Source organism: Sander vitreus, unplaced genomic scaffold (genome assembly GCF_031162955.1).
Source record: "Sander vitreus isolate 19-12246 unplaced genomic scaffold, sanVit1 ctg271_0, whole genome shotgun sequence".
NCBI lineage: Eukaryota > Metazoa > Chordata > Actinopteri > Perciformes > Percidae > Sander > Sander vitreus.
Window position 1 is genome coordinate 145,001 of NW_027595435.1, and position 22,469 is coordinate 167,469.

Below are 22,469 nucleotides of genomic sequence, written 5' to 3' on the forward strand. Positions count from 1 at the left end.
TGTCTTGGCGGTGTGTGCAGACGAACGGCTCTGTGTCTTGGCGGTGTGTGCAGACGAACGGCTCTGTGTCTTGGCGGTGTGTGCAGACGAACGGCTCTGTGTCTTGGCGGTGTGTGCAGACGAACAGCTCTGTGTCTTGGCAGTGTGTGCAGACGAACGGCAGACGAAGAGTGTCTGTGTAGTGTTAATGAGATACATGGAGAGTAAAAGAAGAAGCCAGCAGACAGAATCATTCATTAATCATCCAGAGTGAGCTGGTCCAATCAGCACGTCTGTATTTGAGTCTAATAATAAACCGAGGAGGATGTTTTATTGATTGGATCATCCTGCCTGCTGAGTTCACTCCAGCAGCTCGCATCTCTGCCAACACACAACTCTCACCACTCATTATTAGTGTGTGTATATATATATATATATATACTGTATATATCTTTATAACTCTCTTGTGGGGTAAAATACTGATTCTGAGAACAGGAAGGTGATATGAGGTTGATGCCTGGCATGAAGGAAGCGTTTAAACAGATTATAGTGTGTGAATAGAAGAAAACTAAATGTGAGCTTTGAAACGTTTGTTGAACGCAAACACTATAGCTGTTTTCGAAACCGTTCCCTTACTCACTCACTATTCCCTACATTATGTCAGACTGATCTCATGAAGTGGCGTATGTATGGCACGCCAATTCATATGCCATTATTGGCGTGTTATCAAGGCGCATACTCTCTTTTTAGCGTGCTTATCAACGCCGTTTGGCCTCCATTGACTTACATTACCTTGTGACTGCGTGTCAATTGACGCCGTAGCAAGTAGTGTGCTCCACAATGGATCAAGTCCAGACCGAAGTTCCCGACCTCAAATGTTGTGGGCGGGGCTAAGTTCGGCTGGCGTCCAGGGTACATCAACACAACAACAGACACAGAATTTCAGAACTTACCAAAGAGAGCTCATTTTCTGTACGCTCTCTGTAAATAATGAGAAGCTAAGGCCATTTTTTCCCTCAAGGTAAAAAATTTCAACTCAGCAAATACCCCAAGGATGCAGATTTTGCATGTTTGATCATTTGCAACGCCACACACACACACACACACACACACACACACACACACACACACACACACACACACACACACACACACACACACACACACACACACACAGACACACACACACACACACACACACACACACACACACACACACACACACACACACACACACACACACACACACACACACACACACACACACACACACACACACACACACACACACACACACACACACACACACACACACACACACACACACACACACACACACACACACACACACACACACACACACACACACACACACACACACAGACAGATGCACATGGACACACACACACACACACAAACACAGACACACGCACACACACACACACACACACACACAGAGACACACATACACACACACACACACACACACACACACACACACACACACACACACACAGACACACACACCTCGCGGCTGGAGTTTTCTATCTTAGTGACGTCATCATCATTTCTTTTTTTTCTTTAATAGTTCATGAGTCCTTCATCTTTAATACCTGACTTTGACAGAAAAAGGCAGTGATGACTTAGTAAAAGGTTGTGTTTTGTGCGTCTGAGTGAATGAACATGTCGCTCTGCCTGTTGTAGGGGAAAGGGGACAGGGTCGTTGCCATGGTGCTGAAGGAGCTTCCTGGTAAAAAGTCAACCTCAGAAGGAAACGCCCTCCTCACCGTGACAACTAAGGTCAGCTTGACGACCTCGCTTGTTTATTATCTCGCTCTGTTCAGAGATCTTTCTTTCTGCTTCCAGCTTGCTTCTGTGCTCGGACCTCAGACCTGCAGCTGCATGTTTCTGCTCTCTATAGTCTATAAAAACAGCTAGTTTCACGTCTTCTTCAACACAGCATGATGCTCATTCAGTAAATGATGCTCCCATTTATTTTAAAATAGACGATCAAGCAGGAGATGCTTTAGGAGCCTAAAGAAACCCCCCAACGTAGCACAAGTAGACTTTATGGGGCCCTATTTTAATGATCTGAGCACACGGCGTGAAGCGCCTGGTGCAGGTGTGTTTAGGGCTGTGTACGAGTCTAGGAGCATTTTACTAATGCTCTGTTAAAATAACAATGAAATGCTGCGTTATTGACTTTAGACCAGGTTTTTGTTGGTCAATGGTGCCATCACTTCCCACTGCCTCAAGATAGCAATACTCCCAGAATGCACCTGAACACACCTCCCCGTAAGACCAGCACGCCCAGAATGCACCTGAACACACCTCCCTGTAAGACCAGCACGCCCAGAATGCACCTGAACACACCTCCCTGTAAGACCAGCACGCCCAGAATGCACCTGAACACACCTCCCTGTAAGACCAGCACGCCCAGAATGCACCTGAACACACCTCCCTGTAAGACCAGCACGCCCAGAATGCACCTGAACACATCCCCATTTGCTGTTTAAACGACGTGGGCGCTGGACGGGAAACTGACACCTGCGTCAGTCTTAAACTAGCTGCTTTGCGCTGTGCTGGGTGCGAGATAGGAGCCCCATTTTGATGTTTGAAAGTCTCGAGGTTTGGACATAAATACAGATATAAATGTAATTTTAAAATATAGGAAATATTCTGGAGTCTGTTTCACCGTCAATCCTGCCGACGTTGTCTTTGCTGTAATCAGATCAGAATATATTTATGTTTATGTTTATGAGAAACATCCATGTGTCCAGACAAGACTAGCAGCAGCAGCAGCAGCAGCAGCTCCGTCAGACACCTTTCTGGTGAAAGACACGCAGCCGCCACGCTCACGCTCACGCCACGCTCACGCCACGCTCACGCCACGCTCACGCCACGCAGCCGCCACGCTCACGCCACGCAGCTGACACGCCACGCAGCTGACACGCCACGCAACAGACATGCCACACTCATGCCATGCTCACGCCACGCAGCTGACACGCCACGCTCACGCCACGCAGCTGACACGCCACGCAGCCGCCACGCTCACGCCACGCAGCTGACACGCTACGTAGCTGACACATCACGCAGCTGACACGCCACGCACACGCCACGCTCACGCCACGCAGCTGACACGCCACGCTCACGCCACGCAGCTGACACGCCACGCCACGCCACGCACCCGCCACGCTCACGCCACGCAGCTGACACGCCACGCTCACGCCACGCAGCCGCCACGCTCACGCCACGCTCACGCCACGCAGCTGACACGCTACGCAGCTGACACGCCACGCAGCTGACACGCCACGCAACAGACATGCCACGCTCATGCCATGCTCACGCCACGCAGCTGACACGCCACGCAGCTGACACGCCACGCAGCTGACACGCCACGCAACAGACATGCCACGCTCATGCCATGCTCACGCCACGCAGCTGACACGCCACGCTCACGCCACGCTCACGCCACGCAGCTGACACGCCACGCTCACGCCACGCAGCCCGTGTGCAGGAGGCCTAAAGCTTCGCTTATACCTGGGTGTGTGAATGCGAGGCTTCCATGGATGTTCAATTAAAAAATAAAATAAGAGGAGTTTCTCAACTGGTGCGTACGCCAAAAAACGTCCTAATCTTCTGGGTTTCCTTCCGTGATCTGCGGCAGAGTCCAGAAATAAAAGAGCAGGGTTCATCAAAAGGTCTTTTGAGATCATCTTTTCTGTTTTTAGGTTTTTAATTTCCTCCCAAAAAGCTTTGACTGTACAGCCACACACGGTGATGCAGAACAGCGCCTGATGTCAGCTGTCTGGATGTCTTTTAGTGACAGCGGTGCACGCACACAGGATTAAATCCCAACATATTCCAGTTGACATGTGCACGTACCCAGTGCTGTGGATTAGGATTAGAAACACACACACACACACACACACACACACACACACACACACACACACACACACACAGACACACAGACCAGGCTAGGCTTCTCTGACATACAACTGAAGGTTATTCCAGAGGTATGGTGCTCGATAAGAAAAGGCACGGTGGCCTGCCGATATATTTTTGACCCCAGGAGTTTCTAAAAGGTTGGTACCCAGGGAGCGGAGTGGTCGTGCGGGGGCATAGGGGTTAATCAGTTCGGCTAGGTATGAGGGTGCAAGGCCATTCAGCGATTTGTAGGTTAAAAGGAGGATTTTAAAATCTGTTCTTGCCTGTATGGGTAGCCAGTGGAGTGAGGTTAAGACAGGAGTCATATGGTCATATCTCCTGGCCCTTGTCAGTACCCTGGCTGCTGCATTTTGGATGAGCTGCAGGGAGGCCAGAAAACAGGGCATTGCAGTAGTCCTTCCAGAAGACACAAAGGCATGAGGACTAGAGGATGGATACCCGAAACCGAGCCCGTCGGGACCTGTCGGGACCCGGCAGTACCCAACGATGATGGTGGAGACTTCATACATGACGAGTCCGATGATTTCAGATTAAATGCAGCTTTATTCAACATTGAACACAGGAGAAAACCATGTGTACACACACAAGCTGCTACCTCATCATAACAACGGTGGGGTTCCCAGACTCCGTTAGACTCAGATCTCCTGTAGGCCCCACCAAAGGTCATAGTTAACTGTTCCTACGTTGTTGTTATTCAGATATAGACTGACAGAATGCCTAACAACTCCTGGACAGCTACTCAATCAGGGCCTCTTTGCATGTTATTCTCTCATGCCCAACATCTGGATCAGATCCAACCTTCTCATGCATAGGGCCTCTGTACATCACGCTGACCTTCTACCTAGATCTTAATAACACATTACAGAACATATGAAATATGACAATACATTTGAATACATGCAGGCTTGATTATTCCACCTATCATTAAGTTTATTAATATAGCACATTTCACAGATAAAAAACACACAGACACACACGCTGCACACACAGACACAGACACACGCGCACAGACACACACGCTGCACACACAGACACACACGCTACACACACAGACACACATGCTGCACACACAGACACACACACACACACACACACACACGCTGCACACACACACACACACACACGCGCACAGACACACACGCTGCACACACAGACACACACACACACACACACACAAGCTACACACACAGACACACGCTGCACACACAGACACACAAGCTACACACACACACACACACACGCTGCACACACACACCTACACACGTGGCACACACATACACGGCACACATACACACAGACACACACGCTGCACACACAGACACACATGCTGCACACACAGACACACACACACACACACGCTGCACACACAGACACACACACACGCTACACACACAGACACACACACACACACACACACACACGCGCTGCACACACAGACACACACACACGCGCTGCACACACACACACACACACACACACACACACACGCTGCACACACACACACACACACACGCTACCGCTACACACACACACACACACACACACACACACACGCTGCACACACAGACACACACACACGCTACACACACACATGCACACACACAGGCACACACACAGACACACACACACATGCACACACACACACACACACACACATACACACACACACTGTCACAGTGAGTTTTTACCCTTTAGATGGGAACGTGAGGGTGGTTACACTTTTTTGTGTTGTTAAGCCCCAAAAACTCCGTCTCTGTCTAAACGAAAGGCACACCTGATCAAATATTTAGTCGTTTCCCCCCGTGAGCGTAGTCGTGTAAACAGGGCCTAATGAGGACGTCATCTTGGTCCTCAGTGTCTGAACATACACACGTTCCAAGTCTTTTCTGAGTCAAAGCTGAATTGAAATCTGGTCGTTGTAACAGTTGGTGCCCCGTGTGAGTCCCCCGTTCTTTTCTGGCGGAGCTTTCAGGCGCTGTCAGAAAATCAGAGTTTTCAGGCTTTGTTTCTGACAGCAGCTCCTATGAATTAAACATTTAAAGAGATCCTAATGGATAAATCAACAGCAGCAGCTGTGTTCATGACTGGATGTCAGGATTAAACTTGTATCGCCGAGTCTTCTGAAAGAGTCCGCAGGTTTCGCACAAACACAAAATGTTTCTTCAGAGCTTTCAAAAATACATGTGAGAGGATGTAATCATGTTTGTGACTCGTTGAGAAACATTCAGCCAGTAAAGAAAGGATGTGAAAAGTACCTTCTGCTCTCTGCTTTCTATATCCAACCGATCCTCCAAACCGTACGAGGGTAGCCACTTCATTCCAGCAGCAGTCAGACTCTTTAATGCAACATGTAGCACTGCTCGCTGTCTCTGCAATATGAGCATCACTGGACAATATACTATATTGTATATACTATACTATACTATATTGCATACTATATATGCATATTTATTTACTCATCACTCTATGTCACATCTATTCATCCGCACCTTACTCATCTGTATATCTGTGTATATATACTGTCTGTTTATGTAAGAGTTTTTATCACTATTGTTATTATAACTGATTCTGTTTCTCTTGTTCTTATACGTTATGTATATTTCTTCTCCTATGTCTACTTAGTGTGTATTTGTGTTATTCTGATGTGTGTACATAGTTTTTTTCTTTTGAGCTGCTGTAGCACAGGAATTTCCCCAGTGTGGGATTAATAAAGTCTATCTCACACACGTGGGATCGTGTTCCCCGTGTGTCTTTAACCGTCCCGTTATTTGCTCTGAGTCACGGAAACGTAAGCCCACCCACGACCAAGCACGTTTACTTATAGCGCTAAAGGGGACGCCAATAGTCCCGACCAAGCGCGTTTACTTATAGCGCTAAAGGGGCGTCAATAGTCCCGACCAAGCTCGTTTACTTATAGCACTAAAGGGGACGTCAATAGTCCCGACCACGTTTACTTATAGCCCTAAAGAGACGTCAATAGTCCCGACCAAGCGCGTTTACTTATAGAGCTAAAGGGACGTCAATAGTCCCGACCACGTTTACTTATAGCCCTAAAGAGACGTCAATAGTCCCGACCACGTTTACTTATAGAGCTAAAGGGACGTCAATAGTCCCGACCAAGCGCGTTTACTTATAGCTCTAAAGGGGACGTCAATAGTCCCGACCAAGCGCGTTTACTTATAGCTCTAAAGGGGACGGCAATAGTCCCGACCAAGCACGTTTACTTATAGCTCTAAAGGGGCGTCAATAGTCCCGACCAAGCACGTTTACTTATAGCGCTAAAGGGGCGTCAATAGTCCCGACCAAGCACGTTTACTTATAGCTCTAAAGGGGACGTCAATAGTCCCGACCAAGCGTTTACTTATAGCGCTAAAGGGGCGTCAATAGTCCCGACCACGTTTACTTATAGCTCTAAAGGGGACGTCAATAGTCCCGACCAAACACGTTTACTTATAGCGCTAAAGGGGACGTCAATAGTCCCGACCAAGCACGTTTACTTATAGCTCTAAAGGGGCGTCAATAGTCCCGACCAAGCGTTTACTTATAGCGCTAAAGGGGACGTCAATAGTCCCGACCAAGCACGTTTACTTATAGCGCTAAAGGGGCGTCAATAGTCCCGACCAAGCACGTTTACTTATAGCTCTAAAGGGGCGTCAATAGTCCCGACCAAGCACGTTTACTTATAGCGCTAAAGGGGCGTCAATAGTCCCGACCAAGCACGTTTACTTATAGCGCTAAAGGGGCGTCAATAGTCCCGACCAAGCACGTTTACTTATAGCTCTAAAGGGGACGTCAATAGTCCCGACCAAGCGTTTACTTATAGCGCTAAAGGGGCGTCAATAGTCCCGACCAAAGCACGTTTACTTATAGCGCTAAAGGGGCGTCAATAGTCCCGACCAAGCACGTTTACTTATAGCGCTAAAGGGGCGTCAATAGTCCCGACCAAGCACGTTTACTTATAGCTCTAAAGGGGCGTCAATAGTCCCGACCAAGCACGTTTACTTATAGCGCTAAAGGGGCGTCAATAGTCCCGACCAAGCACGTTTACTTATAGCTCTAAAGGGGCGTCAATAGTCCCGACCAAGCACGTTTACTTATAGCTCTAAAGGGGCGTCAATAGTCCCGACCAAGCACGTTTACTTATAGCTCTAAAGGGGCGTCAATAGTCCCGACCAAGCGCGTTTACTTATAGCGCTAAAGGGGCGTCAATAGTCCCGACCAAGCACGTTTACTTATAGCGCTAAAGGGGCGTCAATAGTCCCGACCAAAGCACGTTTACTTATAGCTCTAAAGGGGCGTCAATAGTCGACCAAGCACGTTTACTTATAGCGCTAAAGGGGACGTCAATAGTCCCGACCAAGCGCGTTTACTTATAGCTCTAAAGGGGCGTCAATAGTCCCGACCAAGCACGTTTACTTATAGCGCTAAAGGGGACGTCAATAGTCCCGACCAAGCACGTTTACTTATAGCTCTAAAGGGGACGTCAATAGTCCCGACCAAGCACGTTTACTTATAGCTCTAAAGGGACGTCAATAGTCCCGACCAAGCACGTTAACTTATAGCGCTAAAGGGACGTCAATAGTCCCGACCAAGCACGTTTACTTATAGCTCTAAAGGGACGTCAATAGTCCCGACCAAGCACGTTTACTTATAGAGCTAAAGGGACGTCAATAGTCCCGACCAAGCGCGTTTACTTATAGCTCTAAAGGGACGTCAATAGTCCCGACCAAGCAGGTTTACTTATAGCTCTAAAGGGGACGTCAATAGTCCCGACCAAGCACGTTACTTATAGCTCTAAAGGGACGGCAATAGTCCCGACCAAGCACGTTTACTTATAGCTCTAAAGGGACAGCAATAGTCCCGACCACGTTTACTTATAGCTCTAAAGGGGACGTCAATAGTCCCGACCAAGCAGGTTTACTTATAGCTCTAAAGGGGACGTCAATAGTCCCGACCAAGCACGTTTACTTATAGCACTAAAGGGACGTCAATAGTCCCGACCAAGCACGTTACTTATAGCGCTAAAGGGACGTCAATAGTCCCGACCAAGCGCGTTTACTTATAGCGCTAAAGGGACGTCAATAGTCCCGACCAAGCACGTTTACTTATAGCTCTAAAGGGACGACAATAGTCCCGACCAAGCACGTTTAGATAAAGCGTGTTATTGACGCTAAAGGAGACTTTTAGCGTCAATAACAACGACAAAGGCACCTGACCAAGCGAGATGGGAGTGAGTATGTGTTGTGTTCCTGTCCAACAGTTGTGTGTTTGTGTGTTCCTGTCCAACAGTTGTGTGTTTGTGTGTTTCTGTCCAACGGTTGTGTGTTTGTGTGTTCCTGTCCAACGGTTGTGTGTTTGTGTGTTCCTGTCCAACAGTTGTGTGTTTGTGTGTTCCTGTCCAACAGTTGTGTGTTTGTGTGTTTCTGTCCAACAGTTGTGTGGTTGTGTGTTTGTGTGTTCCTGTCCAACAGTTGTGTGTTTGTGTGTTCCTGTCCAACAGTTGTCTGGTTGTGTGTTTGTGTGTTTCTGTCCAACAGTTGTGTGGTTGTGTGTTCCTGTCCAACGAGTTGTGTGTTTGTGTGTTTCTGTCCAACAGTTGTGTGTTTGTGTGTTCCTGTCCAACAGTTGTGTGTTTGTGTGTTTCTGTCCAACAGTTGTGTGGTTGTGTGTTTGTGTGTTCCTGTCCAACAGTTGTGTGTTTGTGTGTTCCTGTCCAACAGTTGTGTATTTGTGTGTTCCTGTCCAACGGTTGTGTGTTTCTGTCCAACAGTTGTGTGGTTGTGTGTTTGTGTGTTCCTGTCCAACAGTTGTGTGTTTGTGTGTTCCTGTCCAACAGTTGTGTGTTTGTGTGTTCCTGTCCAACAGTTGTGTGTTTGTGTGTTCCTGTCCAACAGTTGTGTGTTTGTGTGTTTCTGTCCAACAGTTGTGTGGTTGTGTGTTTGTGTGTTCCTGTCCAACAGTTGTGTGTTTGTGTGTTCCTGTCCAACAGTTGTGTGTTTCTGTCCAACAGTTGTGTGGTTGTGTGTTTGTGTGTTCCTGTCCAACAGTTGTGTGTTTGTGTGTTCCTGTCTGCAGCAGCGGGAGCAGCAGGAGAGTCGACCCCTGCTCAGTCCCTCAATCGATGACTTCCTGTCAGAGAGCCGCAGCGACGCGTCCTCCTCCACCCGCCCCCTCACCTCCAACACAGCAGGTAGACTCCTGCTAATTAACACATCCTCTCCCACGTCTCCCCCTCTGTCTCCCTCTGTCTCCCCCTCTGTCATATATATGGACTTGAATGGCCTTCTTTTGACTGAAAGTCCTGCCAAACAACCCTTTTTCTGCTCACCAGTTCCATTTCCACTTCCTCTCAGCCTGCTGCATTGAAGCTCCACCTACGTAAACACCTTCCTGTAATCAACGGCGCCGTCATTACGGCGACCAGCGTAGCGAGGAGTGCAAGGGTGCAAACCCCGTCAAAAAGCCCAATATTCAGCCCAATCAGAAGCTAAATCCTGGATTCAGTTCATATTTAATAAACTCTATAGGGGGAAGAGTGAGTGAGTGAATGAGGGAACAGTCTTTTTCTCCATGTTTCTTCTCTAAGTTTTTCTGTGTCTCTCTGACCTCGTGTCTCTTCCTGTCCTCCTCTAACTTTGTGTCCTCGGCCGTCCTCCTTCCTTCCCCCTCTGAGCCCATCTGTCTCCTACGTCTCCGCAGGTACACGTCCCGTTAATTAACACCTCTGACCTGCTGCGTCCTCCTCACATTCATCACCGGCCTTCTTAAACACACTCTGTCTGTTTTGCTGTTTTCGTCCAAACGGAGAGACTAAAAGAGGAGACTGAAACGGCTGAAATTTCATCCGTTCAGACCGGAGATCAAACTGTGTGCTCATGTTTCAGAAAGCGATGATGACATTTAAAGGTCACCCTGCACACAATACTCTGTTTGTTGTTGCTTAAAATGGACGCTGTAATCTAATATTCAGGTTTCAAGTTATTGCTTATAGAGCTCTAAGACAAAATCACTTATCGCTGCAGCTTTTCTGACTCATTTATGATGCATATATGGACTATAAAGAGCAAGGTCCTTTCATGAAACAGCCCTGAAATCACCATCACCAAACTACACCAGACTCCATGTAAATAATCAGTACTTTTAGCGTGTATAGAGCCAGCATATCTCCACCAGACTCCATGTAAATAATCAGGACTTTTAGCATGTATAGAGCCAGCATATCTCCACCAAACTCCATGTCAATAATCAGCACTTTTAGCGTGTATAGAGCCAGCATATCTCCACCAGACTCCATGTAAATAATCAGGACTTTTAGCGTGTATAGAGCCAGCATATCTCCACCAGACTCCATGTAAATAATCAGGACTTTTAGCGTGTATAGAGCCAGCATATCTCCACCAGACTCCATGTAAATAATCAGGACTTTTAGCGTGTATAGAGCCAGCATATCTCCACCAGACTCCATGTAAATAATCAGGACTTTTAGCATGTATAGAGCCAGCATATCTCCACCAAACTCCATGTCAATAATCAGGACTTTTAGCGTGTATAGAGTCAGCATATTTCCACCAGACTCCATGTAAATAATCAGGACTTTTAGCGTGTATAGAGCCAACATATCTCTACATGTAAATGGGTGAATTAAGGGTTTATTTCAACCAAACCAGAGTGGTGATTGTTGGAACAGTGGAAAGATGAACCAAGTGTGTTTTACGATGATAAAAGTCCTGATTATTTACATGGAGTCTGGTGGGTTTGGTGATGGAGATTTCGGGGCTGTTTCATGTTAAACTAAAAGGATCTTCCTCTTTAACTAAAAGGTCTATCTCTGGAGGGATCCTTTCATAATGTTGTCAGACACTTAGAATAATAATCTGAGTCTGTCAACATTAACATGAACATGAACATTAGTCCTGTAGGGTAACATTACAGCTTGTTACTAACTACTGCTGCTGAGGATAGAGAGAGAGGAGAGAGAGTAGGGGGAGGATGGAGAGGAGAGAGAGTAGGGGGAGGATAGATGGAGAGGAGAGAGTAGGGGGAGGATAGATGGAGAGGAGAGAGAGTAGGGGGAGGATGGAGAGGAGAGAGTAGGGGGAGGATGGAGAGAGAGTAGGGGGAGGATGGAGAGAGGAGAGAGAGTAGGGGGAGGATAGAGAGGAGAGAGAGTAGGGGGAGGATAGAGAGGAGAGAGTAGGGGGAGGATGGAGAGAGGAGAGAGAGAGTAGGGGGAGGATAGAGAGGAGAGAGAGTAGGGGGAGGATGGAGAGAGGAGAGAGAGAGTAGGGGGAGGATGGAGAGAGGAGAGAGAGAGTAGGGGGAGGATGGAGAGAGAGTAGGGAAAAACTCCAATTTCTGATATAGAGACCTTTAGGAAATGGAACCTGAAGTTCCCCTTTAACCGTCCGTTTTCCAAATCCTTCGTCCTGCAGTCCTGTCCACAGCTCTGGACCTGGTGGACCTCAGCGAGCCGGGCGGTTGCCGCGGGACCACCGAGCACCTGAGCGAGCTGGGCGGTTGCCGCGTTAACACCGAGCAGAGGAGGAGTCCCGTGAGGAGAAAGGGCGGCTCGCGGAGTCCCCGACGCCGGACCAGACCGGAGGAGACGGAGCTGATCCAGGTGGAGGCGCAAAGTCCCGCCTCTCTCGACTCAGGTACTCAACACACAGGAAGCTCGTAAAACCACTTCCTGCCAGTCCTATCTCTCTAGACTCAGGTACTCAACACACAGGAAGCACGTAAAACGTCTTCCTGCCAGTCCCATCTCTCTAGACTTAGGTAGTCAACACACAGGAAGCTCGTAAAACTACTTCCTGCCAGTCTCGTCTCTATAGACTCAGGTACTCAACACACAGGAAGCACGTAAAACTTCTTCCTGCCAGTCCCATCTCTCTCGACTTAGGTAGTCAACACACAAGAAGCTCGTAAAACTACTTCCTGCCAGTCTCGTCTCTCTAGACTCAGGTACTCAACACACAGGAAGCACGTAAAACCACTTCCTGCCAGTCTCGTCTCTCTAGACTCAGGTAGTCAACACACAGGAAGCACGTAAAACTTCTTCCTGCCAGTCCCATCTCTCTCGACTTAGGTAGTCAACACACAGGAAGCATGTAAAACCACTTCCTGCCAGTCTCGTCTCTCTAGACTCAGGTACTCAACACAGAGGAAGCACGTAAAACCACTTCCAGCCAGTCTCGTCTCTCTAGACTCAGGTACTCAACACACAGGAAGCACGTAAAACCACTTCCTGCGAGTCTCGTCTCTCTAGACTCAGGTACTCAACACACAGGAAGCACGTAAAACCACTTCCTGCGAGTCTCGTCTCTCTAGACTCAGGTACTCAACACACAGGAAGCACGTAAAACCACTTCCTGCCAGTCTCGTCTCTCTAGACTCAGGTACTCAACACACAGGAAGCACGTAAAACCACTTCCTGCCAGTCTCGTCTCTCTAGACTCAGGTACTCAACACACAGGAAGCACGTAAAACCACTTCCTGCCAGTCTCGTCTCTCTAGACTCAGGTACTCAACACACAGGAAGCACGTAAAACCACTTCCTGCCAGTCTCGTCTCTCTAGACTCAGGTACTCAACACACAGGAAGCACGTAAAACCACTTCCTGCCAGTCTCGTCTCTCTAGACTCAGGTACTCAACACACAGGAAGCACGTGAAAACCACTTCCTGCCAGTCTCGTCTCTCTAGACTCAGGTACTCAACACACAGGAAGCACGTAAAACCACTTCCTGCCAGTCTCGTCTTCTCTAGACTCAGGTACTCAACACACAGGAAGCACGTAAAACCACTTCCTGCTAGTCTCGTCTCTCTAGACTCAGGTACTCAACACACAGGAAGCACGTAAAACCACTTCCTGCGAGTCTCGTCTCTCTCGACTCAGGTACTCAACACACAGGAAGCACGTAAAACCACTTCCAGCTAGTCTCGTCTCTCTAGACTCAGGTACTCAACACACAGGAAGCACGTAAAACCACTTCCTGCTAGTCTCGTCTCTCTCGACTCAGGTACTCAACACACAGGAGGCACGTAAAACCACTTCCTGCCAGTCTCATCTTCTCTAGACTCAGGTACTCAACACACAGGAAGCACGTAAAACCACTTCCTGCTAGTCTCATCTCTCTAGACTCAGGTACTCAACACACAGGAAGCACGTAAAACCACTTCCTGCTAGTCTCGTCTCTCTAGACTCAGGTACTAGTCTATATCGACGACGTTTCGTTTTCCGGGATTGCTCTGGTATCCGTCCCCTTCCTCTTTCTTTGTGTTGTGAGAGTCAAAGTGTTTGTTTTGGTGTGTGACGTGAAGCGTGCTGTGGTCGATGTGTTGCAGTCAGTCTGCCGTCTCCTCGGGACAAATGGGACGAGGTCAACCTGGACGTGGAGGACGCCGGAGGCAGGACGAGAGACGAGAGGCGCTGCACCTCCCACCACTCCTCCAGCGAACTGCTCTGGTAAATACCACTCTGGAGGAAGAATCAGTCCGCGTGTTCTCAGTGGGTTTCCCCTCCGTTTGTGGAAGATTACGGTGCACGTATTTGTATGTAATTTCCCCATTTACATTTCTTTTTCGTTTCTTTGTGGGTTTTTGGGCCGTACTTACAGGGAGGTGTGTTCAGGAGCATTCTGGGCGTGCTGGTCTTAAGGGGAGGTGTGTTCAGGTGCATTCTGGGCGTGCTGGTCTTACAGGGAGGTGTGTTCAGGTGCATTCTGGGCGTGTTGGTCTTACAGGGAGGTGTGTTCAGGTGCATTCTGGGCGTGTTGGTCTTACAGGGAGGTGTGTTCAGGTGCATTCTGGGCGTGCTGGTCTTACAGGGAGGTGTGTTCAGGTGCATTCTGGGCGTGCTGGTCTTAAGGGGAGGTGTGTTCAGGTGCATTCTGGGCGTGCTGGTCTTAAGGGGAGGTGTGTTCAGGTGCATTCTGGGCGTGCTGGTCTTAAGGGGAGGTGTGTTCAGGTGCATTCTGGGCGTATTGCTATCTTGAGGCAGCGGGAAGTGATGGCACCATTGACCAACAAAAACCTGGTCTAAAGTCAATAACGCAGCATTTCATTGTTATTTTAACAGAGCATTAGTAAAATGCTCGTACGTGCGTGCACACTATGCTTGTTACACACACAGGGACGCTACAGCAGCACACACACACACACACACACACACACACACACACACACACACACACACACACACACACATGCAGAAGATTACAAATAACAATATCACGGTGCAGATCCTCCATCATAACAGCAATGCTCCAAGGTCCAAACGCGCCTGGCTTTTAAAGGGAATGGGAGATGATCTCTGATTGGTTGATTGCATGTTACGCCCAGAACTCACCTCTGATTAATGAAGACACTAAGGTCAACCCTTTAGAACCATGACCCCGGCACACGGACCCTTTTTACTGCCGTCAAACTAGCAGAAGTGGATTAGGACACGCCCTAAATACACCTGCGCCAGGTGCTTGACGCCGCGACCTGAGACCGTTAATAGGGCCCTATATCATACTTGGGGGTCGTGTTGCTCTCGTTGTTTGACCGTTGACGGTTTGTTTTCTCCTTCAGGTCTGCAGAGTTTAAAACTGATCCTCTAACGAAGAACATGCACAGCTTCGATGACCTCGACTTCATACCTTCATCACAGGTCAGCCGTCGTCTCACACTACACACCTACTACACACTACTATACACTACTACACACTACTATACACTACTACACACTACTATACACCTACTATACACCTACTACACACTACTATACACTACTACACACTACTATACACTACTACACACTACTATACACCTAGTACACACTACTATACACTACTACACACTACTATACACTACTACACACCTACTACACACTACTATACACTACTACACACTACTATACACTACTACACACTACTATACACCTACTACACACTACTATACACCTACTACACACTACTATACACCTACTACACACTACTATACACCTACACACACACTACTATACACTACTACACACTACTACACACTACTACACACTACTATACACCTACTACACACTACTATACACTACTACACACTACTACACACTACTATACACTACTACACACTACTATACACTACTACACACTACTATACACTACTATACACTACTACACACTACTATACACCTACTACACACTACTATACACCTACTACACACTACTACACACCTACTACACACTACTACACACCTACTACACACTACTATACACCTACTACACACTACTACACACTACTATACACCTACTACACACTACTATACACCTACTACACACTACTATACACCTACTACACACTACTATACACCTACTACTACACACCTACTATACACTATTACACACTACTACACACTACTATACACCTACTATACACCTACTACACACTACTATACACCTACTACACACTACTATACACTACTACACACTACTACACACTACTATACACCCTACTACACACCTACTATACACTACTACACACTACTATACACTACTACACACTACTACACACCTACTACACACTACTATACACTACTACACACTACTATACACTACTACACACTACTATACACCTACTACACACTACTATACCACTACTACACACTACTATACACTACTACAAACTACTATACACACTACTACACACTACTATACACTACTACACACTACTATACACCTACTACACACTACTACACACTACTATACACCTACTATACACTACTACACAGTACTATACACTACTACACACTACACACCTACTACACACTACTACACACCTACTACACACTACTATACACTACTACACACTACTATACACCTACTACACACTACTATACACCTACTACACACTACTATACACCTACTACACACTACTATACACCTACTACACACTACTATACACTACTACACACTACTATACACCTACTACACACTACTATACACCTACTACACACTACTATACACCTACTACACACCTACTATACACCTACTACACACTACACACCTACTACACTACTACTACACCCTACTACACTACCACTGACACACTACTACACACGCACCTACACACTACTACACACTACTACACAACTACACACTACTACACACTACTACACACTCACACCTACTACACCTACACACTGCACTACTGCCACCACTACACGCTACACTGCACGCTACACTGCACTGCTACGCACTGCCACACTACTCACACACTACTACACACTCACTGCACACTGCTACACACTACTATACGCCGACACTACTCACACTACACACTGCCACTACACTCACGCCACGCAGCCGACACTACTCACGCCACACTAGCTGACACACTCACTACACAGCTGACACACTCGCACTACTACACACTACACACTCAGCTACACACTACTACGCACGCACTCACGCTACACACTACTACCCTACACTACTATACACTACTACACACTACTACACACGCACTGACACACTCACGCCTACTACAGCCGACACGCTCACGCCCTCACGCCGCGCAGCTGACACGCTCACGCCACGCGGCCAACACGCTCACGCCGCGCAGCTGACACGCTCACGCCACCCAGCCGACAGGCTCACGCCGCGCAGCTGACAGGCTCACGCCGCGCAGCTGACACGCTCACGCCGCGCAGCTGACACGCTCACGCCACGCGGCCGACACGCTCACGCCACGCCACGCAGCCGACACGCTCACGCACACGCTCACGCCACGCGGCCTGACACGCTCACGCCACGCGGCTGACACGCTCACGCCACGCAGCTGACACGCTCACGCCACGCAGCCGATCTTTGACTCACTTAACGTCACTGTTTAAAGCTATGTGTGTCAGTTGAAGACGTCAGAGGGAGCGAGGGATATTGGGTCGTTTCCTGTGATGTCTCCTTAACAATGACTTTGAACACCTTCAAAGTTTTCTGGTGTTTGTTGTTTTGTCTTTACTGTCACACTGACGGCTGCTGGCTGACCTCTCTGTGTGTGTGTGTGTGTGTGTGTGTGTGTTTGTCTCTGTGTGTGTGTGTGTGTGTGTGTGTGTGTGTGTGTGTGTTTTCAGGACTGTGCGGCATCCAGACAGCGCAGACGAACGCGTTCCCTTTTGGCGAGCAAAGAGTCTCTGGAGGACGAGTTTGTCAGAGCGAAGGCTGCTGTGGAGGTACACACACACACACACACACACACACACACACACACACACACACACACACACACACACACACACACACACACACACACACACACACACACACACACACACACACACACACACACACTTCCTACTCAGCTTTTCTGGGGCTACATTTTAGTTTCCATCCATACCTTGAAGAGAAGTGTGCTGGTTGATCCTGTCGTCAGAGTGCAGCGTCATTGTTCTGAATGTTTGCTGAATCACGGCCGACCTCTCAGATGACAGGAAGTACAGGTCTGTGATCAGCAACATACTGGTGCTATCTGTTTCTGGAGATCATCTGATATTTAACACGGAGAGCTGCTGGACCAGCATGGATGCAGTGTTTCCCCTAGGTCGACTTAAGCCTGACACTAACACTCTACTTCAACAGTTACTTTTACATATGGCCTTGAACCTCTCTTCAGATCGGCATGAATGGGATCCACCTTACAGCACTTATTAGGAAAGAAAACTCTTCTGTCCTATCTTGCACAGCGAAGCTGACCCAAGTGTCTTTGCTAGTTTAAGACCGTCCAGCGCCCATGTTGTTTAATGCATTATTGACTTTAGACCAGGTTTTTGTTGGTCAATGGTGCCATCACTTCCCCCTGCCTCAAGATAGCAATACTCCCAGAATGAACCTGAACACACCTCCCTGTAAGACCAGCACGCCCAGAATGCACCTGAACACACCTCCCTGTAAGACCAGCACGCCCAGAATGCACCTGAACACACCTCCCTGTAAGACCAGCACGCCCAGAATGCACCTGAACACACCTCCCTGTAAGACCTGCACGCCCAGAATGTACCTGAACACACCTCCCTGTAAGACCAGCATGGGCCACAGATGGGAGCAAGTGCATTTGATATTTAAACGACGTGGGTGCTGGACGGGAAACTGACAACTGGGTCGGTCTTCAACTAGCAAAGACACCTGGGTCGGGCTTTACGCTAGATAGGAGCCAAAGGGGGGTTCAGGGCGGTTCAGGGCGGTTCAGGGCGGTTCAGATGTTAATCTTGATCCAGTCTGGATGAGGTGATGTGATGTAACAGCTCAGTGATTAAAATGCAGATTAATTGAAGTGATCAAAGCGTTGGGGCTCTTCAATCCCATCAGCTCAGTGAACCAATCACAGCGTTTGGTCTGATTAAAAGCTTCTGACACTTTCTGAGTGTAGCTGCAGGTGTTTTAATCCTCCGAGACGCGGAGGTCACCGCTGACAGATCACAGCAGAGCACAACGCCGTTTTCAAAATGAGTTCATCATTTAAAAAAAACATCAACATTTACATCATCAGTGAAGTGTTCAGGTCCCTAATTCTGCTGTAAAGTCATCTTTTATTAATAATCTGGATGTTCCTCAAAGCCAGCATGCTCCAGTTCTCAGTAACACCCTGTAGATGACGTGTGGGGCTCTTCATGCTCCAGTGTGTGACGTGTTTAGTTCATTCTCTAAATCTGTGCAACACAACTCAACTCGTCCTTTTTCATGAATATTTACATTTGCGTTTGCATGAACTGGGGTAGACGCTCCATATTCTGTGTGTGTGTGTGTGTGTGTGTGTGTGTATGTGTGTGTGTGTGTGTGTGTGTGTGTGTGTGTGTGTGTATGTGTGTGTGTGTGTGTGTGTGTGTGTGTGTGTGTGTGTGTGTGTGTGTGTCTGTGTGTGTCTGTGTGTGTGTCTGTGTGTGTCTGTGTGTGTGTCTGTGTGTGTGTGTGTGTGTGTCTGTGTGTGTGTGTGTGTGTGTCGTGTGTGTGTATGTGTGTGTGTGTCTGTGTGTGTGTGTGTGTGTGTGTATGTGTGTGTGTGTGTGTGTGTGTGTGTGTGTGTGTGTGTGTGTGTGTGTGTGTGTGTGTGTGTGTGTGTGTGTGTGTGTGTGTGTGTGTGTGTGTGTGTGTGTGTGTGTGTGTGTCTGTATGTGTGTGTCTGTGTGTGTGTGTGTGTGTGTGTGTGTGTCTGTGTCTGTGTCTGTATGTGTGTGTGTGTGTGTGTGTGTGTGTGTGTGTGTGTGTGTGTGTGTGTGTGTGTGTGTGTGTGTGTGTGTGTGTGTGTGTGTGTGTGTATGTGTGTGTGTCTGTGTGTGTGTGTGTGTGTGTGTGTGTGTGTCTGTGTGTGTGTGTGTGTCTGTGTGTGTGTGTGTGTGTGTGTGTGTGTGTGTGTGTGTGTGTGTGTGTGTGTGTGTGTGTGTGTGTGTGTGTGTGTGTGTGTGTGTCTGTGTGTGTGTGTGTGTGTGTGTGTCTGTGTGTCTGTGTGTGTGTGTGTGTGTGTGTGTGTGTGTGTGAGCTTTTTATTTGTGATTCAGGATCAGGTTTAACCTCTGAAGCTGTCTTCCTCTTGGCGTGCTCATCTTCTGGAGAAACTAGGACTGCACGATATGAGGAAACTATCTCATTGTGATTATTATCTAAAAACTGTTAGAAGTCAACTACGACTCCCAGGGTGCATCTCAGGGATTGAAGTGTGTGTCCATGTTGTTGATGTGAAGTGTTTCTGTGTTTCAGTCGGACACAGAGTTCTGGGATAAGATGCAGGCCGAGTGGGAGGAGCTGGCTCGGAGGAACTGGCTGGAGGACTCTGAGGGCCAGGGTCCGATCCCGCCCGCTGCCTCACCTGCATCGAAGGTGAGTTCACAACCCGTCCTGCCCGTAACCCCGGGGTCCCCAAACTTTCATTATCACAGGGTTTCCACAGGGTCAATGGGTCAAGCTCACATTGTACGAAGATAGTTCACCGTAACGTGGTTCTGGAAACATTAAGAGAGAAACAGGCCGTGCAGCTGCTGAATCTGTCTTCATTTCACATCAACAAAGGTCAGTTTAGAAGATGTTCCTCAGATTTTGAGAGATCATCCCGCTCCCCGTTTCCTGGTTAGCTCTCCACCAATCAGATGGCTCATTGAGTACATGTCAAATCGGCCCAAATGAAGGCCGACGGCTCCTCCGATGGACGACGGCACGAACACACCGTACAGACTGGAGTCACCGACCTCGCCAGACTGTCAGACGGCTGATTATCAGCTCGGTGTGTCAGCGCCTCTAATACTCCCTCAGCGCTCTGTAATGTCTGTTTTTTATTATTTGGTGTTGTAGTTCTTTCTGTCGCTAGTCCAAATATAATTCACTGTATTACGACTACAAGTTAGACCAACATGCAACTTATTTTGCAGCCAATCTAGACACCAGTCCTATAGTCTATATCCACAACGTTCCACTTCCAGGATTGCTCCAGTGCAGCCAGATGTCCGTCCCCGTCCTCTGTCTCTGTGTTGGGGTTCTAACCTCCGGCTGATGTGTGAGGACTATGGTTACCTGCTCCTCAGATCTCTGCAGGGTAAATCCAGACAGCTAGCTAGACTATCTGTCCAATCTGAGCTTTCTGTTGCATGACTAAAACTACTTTTGAACGTCCACATGTTCCACCAAAACAACCTTCCTGAGACTATTTAACAGAGGCACCGTGGCTCCATCTGGAGCTTAGCCCCGCCCACGATGATTGTGATTGGTTTAAAGAAATGCCAATAAACCAGAGCAGGTTGTCCTCCCATCCCAGAATGCTGTGTGGACTAGTCAGACCCTCCTCCACAGAGCTGTGTAGGAAGGTCTGGACATGCGAGACTACTTAAGTGGTAGTAAATGTACAGTGTAGCTTTCAGTTTGTGTCTGAATAAATGCTGCAGCAGAGAGAGTAGCAGTCAGTAGGAGAGAGCAGCAGTCAGTAGAGGAGATCAGCAGTCAGTAGGAGAGAGTAGCAGTCAGTAGGAGAGAGCAGCAGTCAGTAGGAGAGAGTAGCAGTCAGTAGGAGAGAGTAGCAGTCAGTAGGAGAGAGCAGCAGTCAGTAGGAGAGAGCAGCAGTCAGTAGGAGAGAGCAGCAGTCAGTAAGAGAGAGCAGCAGTCAGTAGAGGAGATCAGCAGTCAGTAGGGGAGATCAGCAGTCAGTAGGAGAGAGCAGCAGTCAGTAGGAGAGAGTAGCAGTCAGTAGGAGAGAGCAGCAGTCAGTAGAGGAGAGCAGCAGTCAGTAGGAGAGAGTAGCAGTCAGTAGGAGAGAGCAGCAGTCAGTAGAGGAGAGCAGCAGTCAGTAGGAGAGAGTAGCAGTCAGTAGGAGAGAGCAGCAGTCAGTAGGAGAGAGCAGCAGTCAGTAGGAGAGAGCAGCAGTCAGTAGGAGAGAGCAGCAGTCAGTAGGAGAGAGCAGCAGTCAGTAGGAGAGAGCAGCAGTCAGTAGGAGAGAGCAGCAGTCAGTAGGAGAGAGCAGCAGTCAGTAGGAGAGAGCAGCAGTCAGTAGGAGAGAGCAGCAGTCAGTAGGAGGAGAGCAGCAGTCA

General features: G+C 48.2%; 1 protein-coding gene across 1 annotated transcript in view; it reads left to right on the forward strand.

Annotated features, from left to right (window-relative positions):
• Positions 1 to 20,775, forward strand: part of pex5lb (peroxisomal biogenesis factor 5-like b) — a gene marked incomplete at its 3' end in the record, with an annotated part of 29,979 nt that extends 9,204 nt beyond the window's left edge. The window contains exons 2-8 of the mRNA XM_078244625.1: positions 1,684 to 1,779; positions 10,006 to 10,120; positions 12,363 to 12,584; positions 14,276 to 14,396; positions 15,506 to 15,584; positions 18,039 to 18,137; positions 20,656 to 20,775. Coding sequence (XP_078100751.1) covers positions 1,684 to 1,779; positions 10,006 to 10,120; positions 12,363 to 12,584; positions 14,276 to 14,396; positions 15,506 to 15,584; positions 18,039 to 18,137; positions 20,656 to 20,775 — 852 coding nt within the window. The remainder of the gene's footprint in view (positions 1 to 1,683; positions 1,780 to 10,005; positions 10,121 to 12,362; positions 12,585 to 14,275; positions 14,397 to 15,505; positions 15,585 to 18,038; positions 18,138 to 20,655) is intronic.
• Positions 20,776 to 22,469: the final 1,694 nt, after the last annotated feature.